We start from the raw sequence: 17,257 nt of genomic DNA on the forward strand, positions 1-17,257 counted from the left end.
TGCCTTCTGTGCCGCGGTCAGACTGCTTAGGGGGCTGCCCCAGCCACGCGGCCGAGAAAACAGCCACTCCGATCTAAACCTGCTGCGATTTTGCAATCAGGTGTTCACTGATGTATCAACAAACACTTGGGGTCTTTTGATGAATCAGCACAAACTCCATCTTGCTCAGTGCAGGCCCTTTACATCTGGTTCTCAAGTTTAGGTCTAGGGGAGTTTGTAGACAGCTTCACGTTCAGGGAAGAATTAGTTTTCCTTTTCCCAACGAAAAGGGTAACAGTGGCACAGGTGAGTCGTGAAGTTGGCAGACGGGAAGCTGACCTGCCACTGTCCCCCTCTCTGGAGCGAGCAGCAGCCCTGTGGGAAGAGGGCGGCAAAGGTGCCTTGGCCCCTTCCCGAATCATCTTCACTTTCTCGACACCTGTGGCAGGTGGTCTGACACCGTGCTCGGGGCCAGGTGACAGGCCACCGCTGCAGAGGACGGTCCGCCCCAAGCAGAGCAGACGCCCCAGTGATGGAGCCCGTGTACGGTGGCGGCCAAGAGCTGTCGCTTAACCCTAACCCGAAGGGCAGTCTAGTGTGTCCTGGGCGCGTTAAAAGCACAAAGCACCCCGCTTCTTGGGCTGAGTCCCGGAGGCCCGACGCTCCCCTCTGCGCCCCCACCTGTTGGACAGCATCCCTGCGCTCCTTCTTGCCCAAGTGCTTTGCAAACTGCCAACGGGAACCCAGAGACCTCGGAATGTGACGGGCGACAATAAATATGCAGCAGAGATGGAGCCCCAGTAGCGGACACATGGGGCCGGGCCCCGCGGGGGTCGGGGACCTGGAGCCCGGCCCTCGCCGCCGTGGTCGCGCGGCCAGTGCCAAGACCGGGCCACTGGCGCCAACTCACTCCGGGCACCGTGCCTGCAAAAGGGGCCCCGGCCGGGCGGCCGGAAACCTCGCAGACGGAGGGCAGCGGGTACAGCGGCCGCCGCCCCGGGGCTCCTCGGCGGACCCTCCGCCCACCGCCGCCGCCGCCGGCCCGGTGCCGCCGGGTCCCGGCTCGGAGCCCCGAAGGCGCCCGCTCTCCCCTGCCGCCCGACCGGGCGGCATGGAGCCCAGCGCGGGGCCCCGGACTCCTGAGCCCGCGGCGGCGCGGGAAGCCCCGGCGCGCCCGGCCGAGATCCGGAAAAAGATGGCGGCCGCCGTGGCGGCGGCGGCCGCGGCGGCGGCAACTTCGTACGCGCCGCTGACGCCAATGGCGCGCGCCGGCAGTCGGGCCGCGGCTGGCGGCGGCGGCGGCCCGGGCTACGGAGAGGGGCGGGGCGAAGCGGGAAGGGGGCCGGCCGGAGGCGGAGGCCGGGCGGCTGGCTGGAGGGAGGCGGCGGGGTTAGTTTTCTCTCGGAACATGGCGGGCGTCGGCGACGCGGCCGCCCCGGGAGAAGGCAGCCGCGGTGGCGCGGACGGCCCGGAGCGCGACGGTCGAGGCCAGGCGGAGCAGCCGGGCGGCGGCGGCGGTCACGGGCCCCCGCTGGCGCCTCAGCACACGGAGACGCTGGGCTTCTACGAGAGCGACCGGCGGCGGGAGCGGCGTCGCGGCCGCGCAGGTGAGCCGGGCGAGCGGACGGCGCTAGGCCGCGGGGTCCGGGGTACGTGGGGCTGCGAGCCCGGCCGCCGCCGCTGCCTCCAGGGCCGCCTGGGCTGTGGGCGCCGGGGTCGCTGCCGCTCCGGAGGCTGCGGAGGCTCCCGAGGTTCCCGAGGCTCCCGCGGCGGCTGACAGCTCCCCGGGCGCGGTCCGCGCGGCCCCGAGCCCCGCGGCCAGGTGCGTTCTCGAGGGGGCTGCAGCCCGGGAACTTCGGTCCGGGGCCACGCCACTGCCCTCCGGAGGTTCTTAGGAAAAAGACCCTGGGGCATCCTCACGCCGCGGCGCGAGCATCTCCCGGGTATCGTTGAGCTCAAAACTGACAAGCTCCAGGCTGATGTAATTATCTCCAAGCCAAGGTGACTTTTGTTGTGTATTTTAAGCGAACTTGAGCCGTAGAAACCTGTTAAGTTGCCCCGCACATTGTTTTCCCCCAGCCGCTTCTCACAGTGCGGTAGTGGCTGTGAAGTTCAGTACTTTTGCTCAGAAGTATTTAGCACTCTTCAAAACGTAACCTGTGAACTTTTCCTAAAACGAAACTTTTGCCACCTAAAAAAAAAATGGCTGTAGAAGAAAAGATGCACGTGCGAACCCTACTTTGACTGGTTTTCAGCGTTTTATATTATTTCTTGTGGCTATCGGACACTCTTGTTTGTGAAGCATTTTTTAAAATTGCACTTGCGTTTATAGTGCCGTTGTATATTAGGCTTAAAAGGAAAGAAACAAGGTTTTGAGATGCACATTTCATTGAATGTCAAGGGCTCACAATATATTAACTCTTACATAATTCTAAGTTTTGAACAGCAGCCAAACTGTATCTCCATTAAATTTCTTCCCCAAAATTGCTTCTGGTGCACAATAAGGGTTTTGTTAGCCGTTAATTGTGGGCAGTTTGTACAAATAAATGTTTAAGTCATAGGCTTATGCATTGGCTGTACAGAAGTATTGAAAATATAAGCGTGCTTTAATGCCACAAGGACGATCAGGTGCTGAAATATTGATTGATTTGCTAATTTGCAGAACTTAGACATAGGTTAGATTTTGCAGAGCTCCGTGTCTTTGAAAAATTAAGTACAGACTGTGCCTTGTTCGGTCTTTTTCAATTAACCACTTAATCCTCAACTGTGTTTGGTTTAGTTGTCAGTTAAACATTTGTTTGCACAAGTATTTACTTTCTGAATTGGCAGAGTCTAAGTAAGACAAAGTATTAAATCTCTCAGCTGTCTGTTTACTTGCTTAGACTTGAATAGCGAAAGCCCTCTGCTGCAAAGAGAAATGGAGAGGTGTCACCGTAATTTCTTTAAGACATTTCTGAATTTCAGGAAGGGCCACATTATAAGTCTTTTTCTTTTCCTTTTGCATGCATATAAAATGAAGTTGTCAGGAGCTTTTTGATAGCCGAGACTTTGGGTTCTTGGGATGACTCCTAACAGCACTTCCCTGGCCCCTCCCGGATGGGTCAGGATGCCTGGTGCTGTGGACTTCCACGGACTTCATCACACCGCACACCCTTTCTTCATCAACGTGGGTCACTGGGCAGAGTTTGCGTAATGTGTTTGAAGCTGGGTTTTAACTCATAGTTGCAAAAAATCGCTATCCGGGAGACATGTCCAGCTTTGGTTGCTGGGGTAGTCCACACTGTGTCCGCAGTTGCATCGGTTATGTGTGAGGGAAGATGCCATGACCACACCTGGGGATTGGGACTTAGGTGAGAATCCGGAAAGTTTTCAGCTGGAGTCTCCAGCCAGTGATGTTCCATCTGGGCCTCCACACGGGCCCCTTATTCTTTTCCTGCATTGTCTGGTCTGCTCTGCGTGCCCACAGCTCTTGCCATTTTTAGTGCCCACCCTCTAACTTTGATGCCGCACTGGTCAGGGGCATCCTCTCTGGAGATCAGGATTCTTTCGGGCACTCTTCACCGCCCAGGCTGCTGACTGGCTTCCACCTTTACTCTGACCCTCCAGCATTGTTCCTTTCCACTGCTCTGTAACCTTTTCATCCCCTCCCGCCCAGAATTTTGAAAACTGTCCTAAGGAGCTGCCCTGGAGTACTCGGGGCCCTATGAATGGCATCACCTAGTGTCACATGAAAAGCACTTCTCCCTGAATCAACAGTCTTCCAAGCTTAGGGGCTTGCACTTAAGGTGTTAGTTGTCCATTTTTGTGTTCTGGTGCTACCTCTGATACTCCAGACCCCTTCCCCAGATTGGAGCAGCCTTTGTCTTTCCTTTGGTGTCTTGGTGGCCTAACTACCAGTAATGAGTTGTAGAGTTCCCTTTAGCCTGTCTCCCAAGGAATTGGGGGTTCTTATAAATAAGACATTTGTTGGCCTGTCCTGAGAGCTGCAGACTCCATAAGTGAATAAACAGGTTAGGTGTTTATTTGAACCCTCCCCATCAGAGGGAAGTAGTTCAAAACATAACGTTTGAGGTTCATGGTTATTTTATACCTGTCCTTATTCATTTGTAGGTTTAGAAGATGTATTTCAGTATGTGAGTATCGGCTTGTGTATATACGGCAGTATATATCATACACGTACATCCACATTCAGTGTGAGCTTCCTTGCCGTTTCTCTTGTCAAGCTCTTCTGATCACTTGGTTCTCTGAACTTCCTTTGAATTTGTATGTTGCCTAGCTTGGACTGAAGCTTTTCTCAGGGGCTAATCCTTATACCTTAACATGGTTAGAAGTTGCTATCCCACTCCTCATCCCTGTTTCCATTCATTCTTGCACAGTGGCCGTTGTGTCTTTCACTGTGGACTTACGTGGTCACCGATCTTGGACCCTGGGTATAGTGGTCATTAGGAACTGCAGATTCGTCTGTCATTTTTTTTTTCCTACTTTTAAAAATACTGCCAACTTCTATTGTCCTTTTTTAAAAAACGTTTATTTAACTGCCTAAATGAATAACAGAAAGAGGAAGTAATGTACAAGTGAAAACATGACTGATAAGACCTTCTCAGTGCTGATGGTACAAACAAAAGGCAAGTTCTCTTGCTGGCGCAGTTGTAACAAGTAGACCAGCGACATATTTATAGACAGCTGTTAGAAATGACACGTGTTGGAGGAAGATTGTCTGTGGCTCTCGGACTCTACTGTTGTTTTTTTTGACGTAAGACCAGATACTGAGTACATCTTAGGTCGGTGTTGTGTGTGTTCCCCACGTAACTCGTCTGTGGAGGTTCTAAATGGGAGAGTTTCTCTGTGGCCATGTTCCTGTTTAGGAATCCAGGTCTAGCCGGGCAACCTTGGGCTCAGAATTAGGCAATGTGTTCTTGGCTGGGTCGGTTATTGGATCGCCGAGTTGACTCTAGGCTTGCCTCACACACTTGGGCGTGCATCCCAACTCCACCACTGAATAGTGTCTGAAGTGCTGCTTCACTTGGCTGCAGTGACGGTGGAGACTTTCCATTGGAAGGCTTGGTGTAAAATAAGTGAGTGTCACCTGCAGGTGCGGACTCACAGCACCTCTCCAGTGCAGGTGCCGGAGTGTGCGGCGGGAGGGGTGTTGCTCATAAAAACAGGGCCCAAAGAAAGTGTGGTGGACAGTATTGTTTCTGATCATAACAGGAGCGTGGGGCCCATGCTTTTTCCTTTTTAAACGGCGACTCTTCACTTCCCCAGTTTAAGCTTGTAGCCCCTCTGTTTTGCTTCTCTTCTCTGCCTGTACCCATCCCAGACTGCTTGCTTTCCCTTCGTAACAGCAAGCAGAGGTGGGAAGAAAGACTGAAGCCCAGAAAAGCCAGTTGATCTCTTTTTTGAGCATCTCCCACAAAAGATTTCAAGTGGGACAAGGTTTTTACTGTGTGTACTCCCTCTCTCTTATTTTGTGTAATTTAAAAACTCAAGTTCTTACAGATAACGTTTTTATTAAAATATGTTTTCACTTAACCAGTCCTCATTCTCCATATAGTATCTTATGTAGATATCTCTGGGGCCCCAGACCTACCTAATGGCTGATTAAAGGCTGTGATTCTGAAATTATGTTCTAGAATCAATATTTGACTTCTCATTTACGAGGGAAAGTATGAGTAAAACTGACTGAGAAGTTACTTGGAGTAACCACAGATACAGTTCAGTTAACCTCTCTTCAGGCAAACTGTTGCTCTGCCTTTAAAACTCTCACTTGTGCTACCTAAGTAGTGCCTGTAACCCAGACAAGCAGGAAAGAGTCGATCGCGCTGGTCTTTGACCAATGCAATATCTTGACCTTTGTAATCCTGGAACTTTGCCCTAGCGGCTCATCTGTGGCCGGATTTGGGGACCGCTCGCACGAAAGAGGCCTTCGGAAAGGCTCTGTAGCACTGACTGTCGGAATAATGTTATAAACTTAAAAATGTTCTGCCTATTCTTTAGTTCCCTAAATTTAAACAGTTTGGGGTCTTAAAAACTGGGGTGGTACCTTTACTTATTTGACTTCGGAGGGCACAATCGCTGTGGCATTGACTCCTGGTCAGCCGTGCACAAGGGCGAGCCTCTGTTTTGTGTAATAAACTCGAGTTTCCTGTTTCAGTGTAGCCTTCGTAAAGCTTATTAAGGTTTTACATTACTTAAGACTGGAGATTTGCATGTCTCATAATAGTTAACCAATATTACGTTCCATATTTTTTAATGGTTGGAGCTATTTTAAGAACGATATATTTAGACATGCTACTGAATATATAAATATGGTGGGATTACTCATTACTTTCAATGAACACTTCTCTACCCTGGCTTCTTATTTTTATCTCAGTAGATAATTTAAGATAATATTTTTTCTTTTAGGGATGAGGAAAAAACAGTTTTTACTATACTTTTTCTCAATATAAGATACTGGATCTCAACATTTCAGTGGTAGGAGATGAATATTGATTAAGAACACTCTGGACAGATTGATTTGGATTTATGGTTGTTATTACCTTCCTTATTGTAAATATTCGCAATTGGCAAAACTGATTTCTTCTAATGTAGAAGCGTTTGTTAATGTAATTAAATGGTAAAATATTTCTATTTTTAAAAGACTTTTACTCAATGATATTTCTTCTTGGTGAGAATTGGGCAAATAAACTAAAATTGGTTGGCATCTAAAAAGTTAAGTCATTGTTCAAAAAATCATTATAGGTCTTATTCTATTTTGGAAGCATTTGCTCTTAAAATATAAAGACAGGTGCTTGGCATAACAGATGAGAGTGACTTTTGCTCAGAAGAAATAAAATGCCACCACAGTGTGGAAAAAGTAGGGAACACGTAGCCCCCAGAGTTCTCAAAGAGTGGTACCCACAGGTTAAAGAACAATAGCCTTCCTGAATAACTAGTCAGGTACCCATACCCCATATCAAGGTAGTTCAGGGAAGTCTGTAGAACACTGGCAGACCATGTTTAAGAAAACAGAAGCGCGGAAACAGCTACACTTTGGGACGGCAGGTTAAGTGGCATCCTGCAAAGCGTGTCCACGGCCAGAGAGAGGCGGGCGTGGCCCCGGCAAACCAGCAGGCGAGGCTGACTTGGCGTCTCAGGCCTCAGGGCCAGCGGCTCCCCTTCTTCAGTGGGCGTCACCGGGCTCTTCCTGGTGGGCCAGAGCCAGAGGACTGCCGGGTCGTCTTCTTTCGTGCGATTGTCAGATGATGGTGGGTGATAATTATGGGATGGGGAGAGGGCACACTGGGCTTGGGGTTCAAAGATGCAGGTCCTGTCCCCCATTTTCCCCTTTTCAGTGACTTTGGACCGGTCTCTTAACCTCTGTGAGCCTCAGTGTCTCCATTTGCAAAATGCAAACACCATTATCTGCTGTCTGCAGCTCTCAGAATTGTGAGGATTTTACGAAGCAGTGTGTGTAAGACCTTCATAAACTGCCTCTTGCCAGAAAGAGGGGGGCCTCTGATCCCTTAAATAGGGCCAGTTTTCCAGGAGAGTGGGAGGAGGAAGCTTTTAAAGTATTTCACTGGTGAAACTTGGTTCTTTTGTTAGTGTTGCTTTAATGTATCTCAAAACCCTGCCTGAGCCCATTAGTGTGGTGTTACTTGTACACAAACACTACGCTTAGAGTCAGAACCCACTGGAGGAGGCTGGACATCGGGAAGATGCAGATACCTGGTGCCTCCAGGGCTGGCAGGGAGCCGACTGGCTAACTGCGTGACTTCTGCTAATGAACCTGGGACTGTGGGAGCACACACGAGGCAGGGTGGAGGAGGTTCCGGGTGTCCCGAAACAGCACAGTGGCCTGTTTACAGAAGCACAAGATAGCGATAGTCACAATAATCGAGTGTCAGCACACACGTCAGGGGTTGACAGCTTGGTCTTTGCAGTCCGCTCTGCCACTTGCTTCCTGCGTGCGCCTTGGCTTCTTCCTCTAGAAAGTGGACATCACCGCAGACCCTGTCTCATAGTTTTGAGAGTTGTGCACTCAGAGTGTGTTGTTATCATTCGAGTTTTAAGGGCTTATTTTTAAACTCATCGTGAAGTGTAAATCAGTGTTTATAACTGAAGTTCGTGCATTTCTGGAGGTGGAATCCTGACAGCACTGTTTTATTTATTTTATAGTGGAAACACTTTCCGAGGTTTGTGCTGTAAAACTTGCAGAAAAGTGGCTATGCAGGTCATACAGTCTATGAAAGTTGCGTGTCAGATTACCTTCTATCCATGGAAACGGGGTTGTAAAAGTAGCATCGATGAGCATGAGGTAGCCGCCAGCTAGAAGTGGTTACTGTGCGGATCTTAGGAAACTAGTAGTCAGTCATTGAGGACACGTGTCACGCTTTGTGCTTTTCCTGCCTTTCACGTAAATCCTCTCTCAGTCCTTCAGCCATTCAATGGGGAAGACAGGCAGGTACCAGGCGTTACAAACTGCTCTGAGCCTCAGTTTCCCGTCTGTGGAACAGAGATCTAGGACAAGAGCAGGGTCACAGGACTCTGGTGTGGCAGAGCTGGTGCCAGGGCCCCTTCTGCTGATTTCTCATCCCGTGCTTTCTCCTGTGGGCCATCACAGAACTGTCGTCATGGTCAAGGCTCAGCATCTCTCTCAGCACAGCCGACACACTAGCGGGCTGCCCGGCTCCCCGCCCTGCGCTTCCTGTGCACGGCCCACGTCTTGCTGCACATGCCGGGTCACTGTCTGGCTGTGACTGCGTTGGGGTGCAGGTTCAGGTACCGACTGGGTCTCCCTCGACGGTTACTTAGACCCACACACAGTAGAAGCCCCTCGTCTCCAATCGCTGCTGTGCCCACTGAGGCACCAGAAGCTTTTCACGTTTTCCTGGCTTGCTCCCCGTCTCAGACAATTCTGTCTTGGTCCCAGGCTCTCTTCTCGAGAGTCTGGTATTCTCTGCCTCTTCCTCTTCTGGCTTCTGATTCTGTTTTCGTTCTCTGCCACACATCTCTGTGATCTTCCTTCCTCCTCTCTGATCCATATATCACTTTAGCAAGCATTTGTTGAGCACCTATTATGTGCCATGCCCAGAGGGCACAAAAGTAAAGCAGAAAGCCAGACTAGATAAAGGGAGTGTAAAAGGGCCAGGGAAGCGCAGGCAAGGGTAACACTGTGGAAACTGAGCAGGGAGGTGGGTTCACAGAGCTGGCCAGGTCCATGCCTGTTCGCCTGCGCATAGCCGGAAGGGGGTTCTCAGTCCGGGGAACAGCGTGAGCCAGAAACAAAAAGCAGTGTAACTGGAGATGTGTGGCCTAGAGATCCAGGGCAGGCAGGTGCGAGACGTGACTGAAAAGATGGCAGTGGCCAAGTTGTAAGGATCCGGTGTCCTCACTGCTGAGGGGCAGGACCTTACCTAGAGGTGACGAAGAGCCGCCGAAGGGTGTCCCTGGTGTGTGAGCCTGCTGACTCTGCGAGGCCAGGGCAGGGCTGAGGGGCCGGCAGATGGAAGGCGGGCACGCATCCAGAAGCTCTTGCAGTGACCTGGGGAGAGAAGATGGGCCGGTGAGGCTGGAGTGTGGGAGGGCGGGGAGGTGCAGTCTTTCTGAGCAAGAGTCACTAGGGCTTGGTTAGAGGGGAGAGACACGGTCAGAATCCGCACTGAGCTTCTAGCATAGAACTGTCTGCTGATGGCAGGAGCTGCAGTGGGGCTGCAGGTGCGGTGGAGCAGGTGGGAGCCACTGAGCTTGGCTCTGCAGGTAAAGCCTTCTGTGTGATTTCCAGGTGGAGTTGCCCAGGAGGCCGTTAGAAACATGGGTCCAGGCTCAGGGGTCAGAGCTAAAGATACGGTGACTTTGGGATTGAGAGAACGGTTAGAACCTACGGCCGTCCAAGGAGGGTGTGTGTAGGGAAAAACAGAGAGACAGTAACTGAGGATGCATTTGAGAATATCAGCCTGCTGGGATACGGTGCATAGAGGACCGAAAAGCAGGCATTTAAGGGTGAGGCAGGGGAGGGGGACTCGCCAAAGCACCTTAGGATGGAAAAGTTGGCCACAGGAGGGGGGGGAGTGTGTCTGGGGAGGGGTGACAGGGAGGCGCTCAGGGCTTGGGAGAAGTGGGTCCGATCTCCCTGGCATCTGTGACAGTTTGTCTCAGTGCAGTCCCTTCCGCTTTCCGTGTGTCCTGCTGCTTCTCGGCTGGTACACGAGACAACTGGTATTTATGGGCACCGGCCAACTGGGACACCTTGTGTCTCTGATCAGAAATCCACTGGACGGAGTATGAGGGCAGTTTTTGCCCTCTCACTGCTTTTGGCTTCTCTCGTTGGCACTCGAAGGCTTCCTTCTCTCCCCTCAGACGGCAGACCCTGTTCTGGTTTTAGCCAGCCCACAGCAGATTAGAAAGCTCCTCACCCAAGTTGCCCTCTACACGGACGTGATTACACCGAGGCCTTTCCGTTGAACGTCTGTCTGTGTGCACAGTGGAGGGCCCGTGTCCTGCACGCCCACCGTTCGTTTCCTGGAAGTCTGATGCTCACTGCGCACCTGACGGTGCAGCCCGTCCCTGCCCTGGGCTGCAGGGGCCGAAGCCTGTCCTTCTCTCCATCTGTTCCAGTCCCAGGTAGCTTCCAAACAGATATGAATCTGGAGTTAAGAAATGTGTGTGCGATGATTACTATCTTTTTGGAATAACATCTAAACATAAGCCATTTGACTCGATGCTCAGAGAACTCTCATCTGTTTAAGTGCCAGAGGAAGTAAGCTGGTTCAGGCCCATCGGCAGTTCATGAGTCTGCCTCCGAGTTTTCCGAAGGGCTTCTGCTCTTTGCCCCATACATGCAGACTTAGCTCTCCCGCAAGACTCAACTCCTTAGGTGGAGAAACATAAATGAAATCACTGTCCCTCTTTGTCATTTTTGGGAGGGAACACCAGTACTGCATTTGGTAAAAGGACCAGAAGGCCAGCTTACAGCAAAGAGGACAGTTTGAATCCTTTGCTGTCCTGAGTTCTGGAAGAGAAGAGTTCGGCCCCCCGGGGGTGTGAGTAGGAAAGTGTGTGTGAAGTCAGGGGTCCTGAGGGTCACCCGGGTGATGGGCTGCTGCCAGGGAGTGTGACGGGATGGAGGCGGGTGGGTGGGCACTGGCTGCCTGCTTCTCATCTCAGGTGGGCCAGCAGTAGCCCACTGGGAACTACGAACCCCCTTTGGCCTTACTTTGCTCATCTGAGACGAGGTGACTCGGGCTGAATCTGTTCTGGAGGAACAGGGGAACCAGGGGGGCGAAGGAAGAGCCAAGGAAAGCGGGGGGAGGTCTTTCAGATCTGGGGTCCTACTTTGTATGATCCAGTATAGTCGGGGGTTCAGAACGAGCTAGCCTAAGGGCTGTGGGCCTCAGGAGATACAGATTATTTTGAGCTAAAGGCACCCTGTGGGCTCAGTAGGAACTTCTGTCCCCTTCTTCCGAGTACCCCCCACTCGGCCATCTAGAAGAATTTAAATTAGTCACCTGGCTCATGATAAGAGTTACCACCAGAAGTGCTTTTACGCTGTCTACACGGCAGGGCCAACTCATAATTACTGAACACACGCAGGTACCTCCCAAAACCCCGTACGCCTAACCTGAACTGTGTCTTATCAGATAAGATAGATAAGCTCAGAGTGTCTTATGTATCTTATCTGCCCCTTTTTGTCTCTGAGCCTCTCATGCATGCAGGGGTTCCCACACATATGTAGGTCATTGAATTTGGTCATTTTCTCTTACTGGTGTGTCTCAGATTATTACACCAGCTGATAGGACCTTGAGGGCAAAGTGTCTCCCCCCCACTGTGATAGCATCATGCTGGTAAAGCCTTCACCAGAAGAGATGACATCATTAGGTACTTCTGCAGGGTCTGCGATGCTGAAGAAGCCATACCAGTATCCGTGTCGTTCACCCAGGTAGTTCTTGGACCGAAGCAGTGCCTGTTAGGTAACTTGACTTCCTTTAAAAAAAACGTGGGTGCGTGCGTGCGTGCATGTGTATGTGTGTGTGTGTGGATCCATCATCCACTTTGTATACACTTGCTGTGGGCTCTTTTCTCCTGCCTTCATAATCCTATACACTTAACTGATAAGACCCAGGGCTGGGCTCTTGCAAAATACTTTTCCAACTATTCCAGCTCCTAGTAATTGTCCCTTCTGTATTTCTGTTCAGTTTTCAGTTTATACCACACAGAGCAGCAGTTTTCTCAACAGTGTTTGCTAGCGATTTATGCACAGTTCAACTTTGGGCACAGAATTATAGATGACTCTATTTTAATCCATCATTGTTACTGAAATGTATTACCTATGGCTGAGCTAGCATGTAAGTTCCTTGATAAATACTGTTCTTTTGTTTTGTGTCGTTTTCTTCTCCTGTAGAGCTTTCATTGTTGAGGTTCCTCAGTGCTGAACTTACAAGAGGGTACTTCCTGGAACACAATGAGGCCAAGTATACAGAAAGAAGAGAAAGAGTGTACACTTGTATGCGAATACCAAGAGAACTGGAAAAGGTACCTTTTTTTTCTATTACCTGACATCATTCTAAAAGTTAATGCCAATGCGTTAATCATACAAAAAAAAACAAAAGTGGTGAACAGCTTGAGTTGAGTTTTTAAATCATTGGAAATGTTATCCTAAGTAATTAAATACGATTGGGGGAGTAGGAATTCCCATACAGGAAGAGGCTTAAAGAAGTTTATTTTCAGCGTGAGATCCAGTGATTCTTAACTTGTGCTTCCTATGAAACCCACCCCGTTCCCATTGGTGTCCCCCCTCCCCCCCCCAGACCACTCTCCCCAGGGGCGAGCTCCGCTGCCGAGGTTCAGTTCGGGTTTTCCTGGGAGCGGCTCGTTTTCCCATTCAGCGTGACGGATTATCTAATTACCGCCTTTGTGAAGGTCTTGGCTTCTCACAAAACTCCCATGTTTGAAAACATAAAGGACAGCTTCTTCAAGAAGAAGGTGGCTCAATGCACCTTCATCACGAAGTGTCACGTCGTGGGGTCAGTGTGGCCATCTTCGCCCCGAGTCCTCCCTCTCCACGCCCCCTCGGTTGCGTCTGGGTCTGTCCAGACGGAGACTGCAGACAGGACAGGGAGGTCACTGCATCCTCTACGTTGCTAGAGATGGCGACTCTGAGCACTTCTAAAATTTCTCACTGCGAGGAAAGCATTCAGGAATAATTTCACTTTAGCTGTGTGAATACGTGTCTTTGTAGCTGTATGGTAACATAAAACTTACAGTTCAGTCACTTCCTTAGGATCCTACTCTCTGTTAGAGCGACTGTCGGGAGAGTGTGCTTGGTGTGCTTTGTCCCATGCTGCGGTGACGTCCGTGTTGCAGTGAGAGGTGAGGTGGACAGGGAGAAGGAAGGGTCATCCAGTTTGGTGGGTGTTCCTTTATTTCTGACAGTCCGTCAGCTCAGTGGTAGGACCAGAGTCGGGCAGGTGTGTGGAGAAGTGTTGCTTTAGGTAGGTTCTTGTGGTGTGTCCGTGCTGAAGCTTCAGGAAGGTCCAGACTAGGGGGAGATGCAGAGAGCTGGGGACAAGCGCAGGTTCTGGGAGAGAACCCACACGGCAGTGGGCAGTGTGAGCGTTGGTTGCCTTCGGTGGGGGTCACTGAGTGTGTGCCGGGTTGTTACTGCGCTGTTGCTTTTCTGGGGAGTTCTGGACTCCTGGCAGGAGCCAAGGGGCTGGTACGTGAGAAGGGTGAGTGCGTGGGGCTCTGTCTGCAGCGGGTTCCTGTTGTGTATTGGAGTTTATTTAAGACTTTGTGGGGGGAGGAGGGTCGTGCAAAATTCTTGTATTTTTCTTAAAACACTTTTTGAAAAGCAAGGCTCCCTTTTCCTCCAGTAGTAAGTGGTGGGGGGGGAGTGCTGGGGCCCTGCAGAGGCAGTCAGTGGGCGGCGGTCTGCTGGGGCTGTGTTCCCACCCAGGGCAGCGTGGTCGGCCACCTTCAGTTTTGCCCACCTGCTCTCTCCAGGGGGACTGTTTTCTCCCCCAGTTTGAGCAGCTCTGGGGTGCATTGCTCTCCTGGGAGGACAGGAGGGATTTGCCTACACACCGTGGCCTCGCGGTGGTGGGGGGAGGGGTGCTGCACAGCAGGAGGTGTCTGTCTGACCCTTTTTATCACCCCTCCCTTGCCGGAAATAAGAGGAGTGGCAACATCCCTCCGCAGTTCTGTCACCTCATCAGAGGCAGGTTCATTGGCAACATCGAAATAACAAGCAGGTTTCTGAGTAGCTTTCTCAGAGAAACTTAGCGTTTGGTGTGTGGTGTTGTGAGTATTAAATTGTCTTCTGGGGAAAATGCCTACAGGTCTTGATAAGACTTAAGTGTTAGTGTTTTTGAAACTCTGTTCCCTGACAGGGCTGCTGATGGGTGATGGTAAGTTGCAAATCAATTAGCGCTTTTTTAAAAAAAAGAAAAGTGTTAGAGAGCATTGGCTGTGCCAAAGGTGGGGCGGGGAGGGGGGGGGTTCCGTGAAACTTCGGTTCCATTTGTATGTATGTGAAATCTATTGTGAGAAAGGTGGAATTCACTCTGTTCGTGCTCAGCTGTTACAATTTTCTAATCCTTTTTCCTATGAAAGAGGGTTTTGGGTTTAGGCCTATTTAGGAAAATTTGATTTGGTCCCTTGGAGCAACACTCTAAAAGCTTTATTGCTTAAAGTACATGAAAGGAAGTCATATGTTTCAGATTACAGCAGTTTCTTCCTAACTTCTAAGACCAAGTGAAACCTAGAGGAAAGGTGGGCTTCAGGTTAATTCCAGGCTTGAGTGTATTTCATGGCAGCATGAGTCCACTCCGGTTCCCCAAGAGCCTGCCTTCCACACGCGTAGTGTCCCACTCGGGCTTTCAGCGCAGGAGTCGGGAGGCTGTCTGGACCTTCATGTCCGTCTAAATTACGTTGTATTGCTTCCCTCGTGTTTCCATCGCCTGTTCTAACACATGACGCCTTACTTGGTTTTGTTCCTGTTTTTGGTAAATGTTATGACGTTTTCACTTAGCCTTTTGAGGGAGAGGAACTTGGTAATTACAGAGCACTCTGCTTCTGCAGGGATTGTGAATACTGTGAGACATGTAACTAGTGTTTATACTTTAAAGTGAAGAGAAAGGTCAACTCAGTGTCTTTTACTGAACTGTTTATTAATATAAACAAATCCCAGGTTTTTGTCCAAGGGCTAATTTTGACATCTGTGTGAATCTAGAACTGCAGGAAATAGTACCAAAAAAATGCTCGTCAGAGTATTTTCTAAAATAGCCTAGTGTATGTGAGTGCTGACTTAGAGAAATGCAGAGCTCTGATCGCTTATTTATTTATTCCCCTGTCGTCGTTTGAACACTCACTGTGTCCCAGGTACTTTTACGCTGTGAAAGTACAGAGATACAGGCTGGAGACTGGCGAGGGCAGTGGCGAGGGGGTGAGAAAAAGGTGGAGGTTCCGTCCGTGCATCGTAGGGCACGTGCACACGCACGGGCAGGGGGTGTGTTAGGAAGATCCGGACACGGAAGTTGCTAGGTCCCTGTGAGAAAGGACAGGCACATTGGGAGGACAGGACGGGTCCAGGCCACTCGAAGTGGCCAGACTAAGTAAGGAGTTTAGACTGGCTTTGCGAGGAAAACTACTGAACAGCTTTCTCAGGAATCCTTTCAGCTGTGGGTGAAACAATGCCTGACAGTTAGCTGCGTAGGTAACAGTACCTAACAGTGGCTTAAACAGACGAGACTTTTTTAGCAAGTCCGAAGGAAGGAGCTCTCGGTGGTTTCAGCAGACAAATGAAGCCAGCGTGGACTCAAGCCTCTTTTCTCTCTCTGTTTTGCCATCATTGGCAAATTTGCTTTGGTCCCTTGCTTGTTCCCTTTTAATAGAAAGATGATGGCTGCAACCTCAGGCATTGCTTCTGCATCATCATCAGAAAGAAAAGGAGAGGGACACTGCCACCTCTCTGACTGTCCCTTTTTTAGAGAATCAAGGGCTTTCTCAGCAGTCTTCCCCCTGCTCCAGTCTTGCTGACAAACCGAGTCAGCACAGCTGTCCCCGGCTGCGTGGGCAGGAGGACAGTGAATGCCGGGCTCGTCCACAGAGGGGGAAACGCCTTGAGAACGGTAACGGCATTAGCCGCCCCCGGAGCTGTGCTTTCCAGACGTTGGTGCAGCCGCGTCCCACAGGGGCCGACACGGGAGGAGCAGGGCAGCCCCGCGTTGCTCCCTGTGCGTGATCTCCCTGCAAGTTCAAATCCATGGGTCGACGTATTTACCTCCGAGAGACTCACTCCTCATGGTAAACACACGTCAGACGTGAGTTGTGATTGTTAAGAAGCCTTTTATCAAAATTACTTTTTTCCTGTGGTTACATGTGTTTATGTAACCTTGCCTATCGTAAAAGTTAAAACTAAAATGAAAATACATGTTTGACTTTTTTACATTATAATTCTATGCTTTTTGGCAATCCCTTTTTTCATTGTTACCATGCTTTGTACATTATAGTTATTTAATACGTTTTTTTAAAAATTGAATTCATTTGATTAGTATTGAACAGAACTATTTAGTTGTCTTAAGAATCTAGTGAATTTTTATTTTTAACTTTAAATCTGCGAGGTGTAAGATAGAGGTGTTGCTGTAGGTACAGAATAGTGCTATTTTTAGGCACAAACTATTGTTACGAGAGAAAGGTTACTGTTGCCCAGGGGAATATGTGAAGTCAACATTCGGTGCCTTAGCTTCTCATCTCAGGGGCGCAGGTCATAGCCCGGTAGGTGGCCTAATCGGGGGCCTTGTGCCTCTTGTGGTTTCCTCTGAGATGAGCAAGTGGGACAAGGTCGTCTCGGAGGGGCTGCAAGTCCATGAGTGAGTTTGCTTACGAGGCGGGGGGGGGGGGGAGCAGTGAGTGGCAAGACCCCAGACAGGGAGGTGTTCCATGATGGGGGTGAGGCTTAGTTCTCTTGTTAGAGGGTCAGAGGGGGTAGCGTTTAGGAAATGTAAGTCACAACATTTCTTTCAAAGTAATGAGCTTAATCAAGGTGTCACATGAAACCTTTTGATTGTTTCTCACCTCTCGGTGTGTTCAGAGGGTGCCATTGGTTCACCTTTCGTGGGTTGGAACCGTCCTGGGCCTTCGCTGGGAAGCTAATGGAGCGGCTTCCTTGGGCCCACACGGGCTGGCAGTGGCTTCTCGGACATCCGGCTCAGTTTCTGATTTCATGGAAACACGTGTGGGACACCGTCCCTGGAAATTCTCGTGCCTCAGCCCCTGTCGGTGATGCACCAGACCCAGG

The 17,257-nt window shown here is 50.3% G+C and overlaps 1 protein-coding gene across 1 annotated transcript in view; it reads left to right on the top strand.

The window, feature by feature from the left end:
* Nucleotides 1–1,341: 1,341 nt before the first annotated feature.
* TAPT1 (transmembrane anterior posterior transformation 1) overlaps nt 1,342–17,257 on the top strand; it is a 54,205-nt gene continuing 38,289 nt past the window's right edge. The window contains exons 1-2 of the mRNA XM_037126795.2: nt 1,342–1,586; nt 12,362–12,492. Coding sequence (XP_036982690.2) covers nt 1,388–1,586; nt 12,362–12,492 — 330 coding nt within the window. The 5' untranslated portion in view covers nt 1,342–1,387. The remainder of the gene's footprint in view (nt 1,587–12,361; nt 12,493–17,257) is intronic.

Source organism: Artibeus jamaicensis, unplaced genomic scaffold (genome assembly GCF_021234435.1).
Source record: "Artibeus jamaicensis isolate MK-2021 breed Jamaican fruit bat unplaced genomic scaffold, CSHL_Jam_final contig_76, whole genome shotgun sequence".
Lineage (NCBI taxonomy): Eukaryota > Metazoa > Chordata > Mammalia > Chiroptera > Phyllostomidae > Artibeus > Artibeus jamaicensis.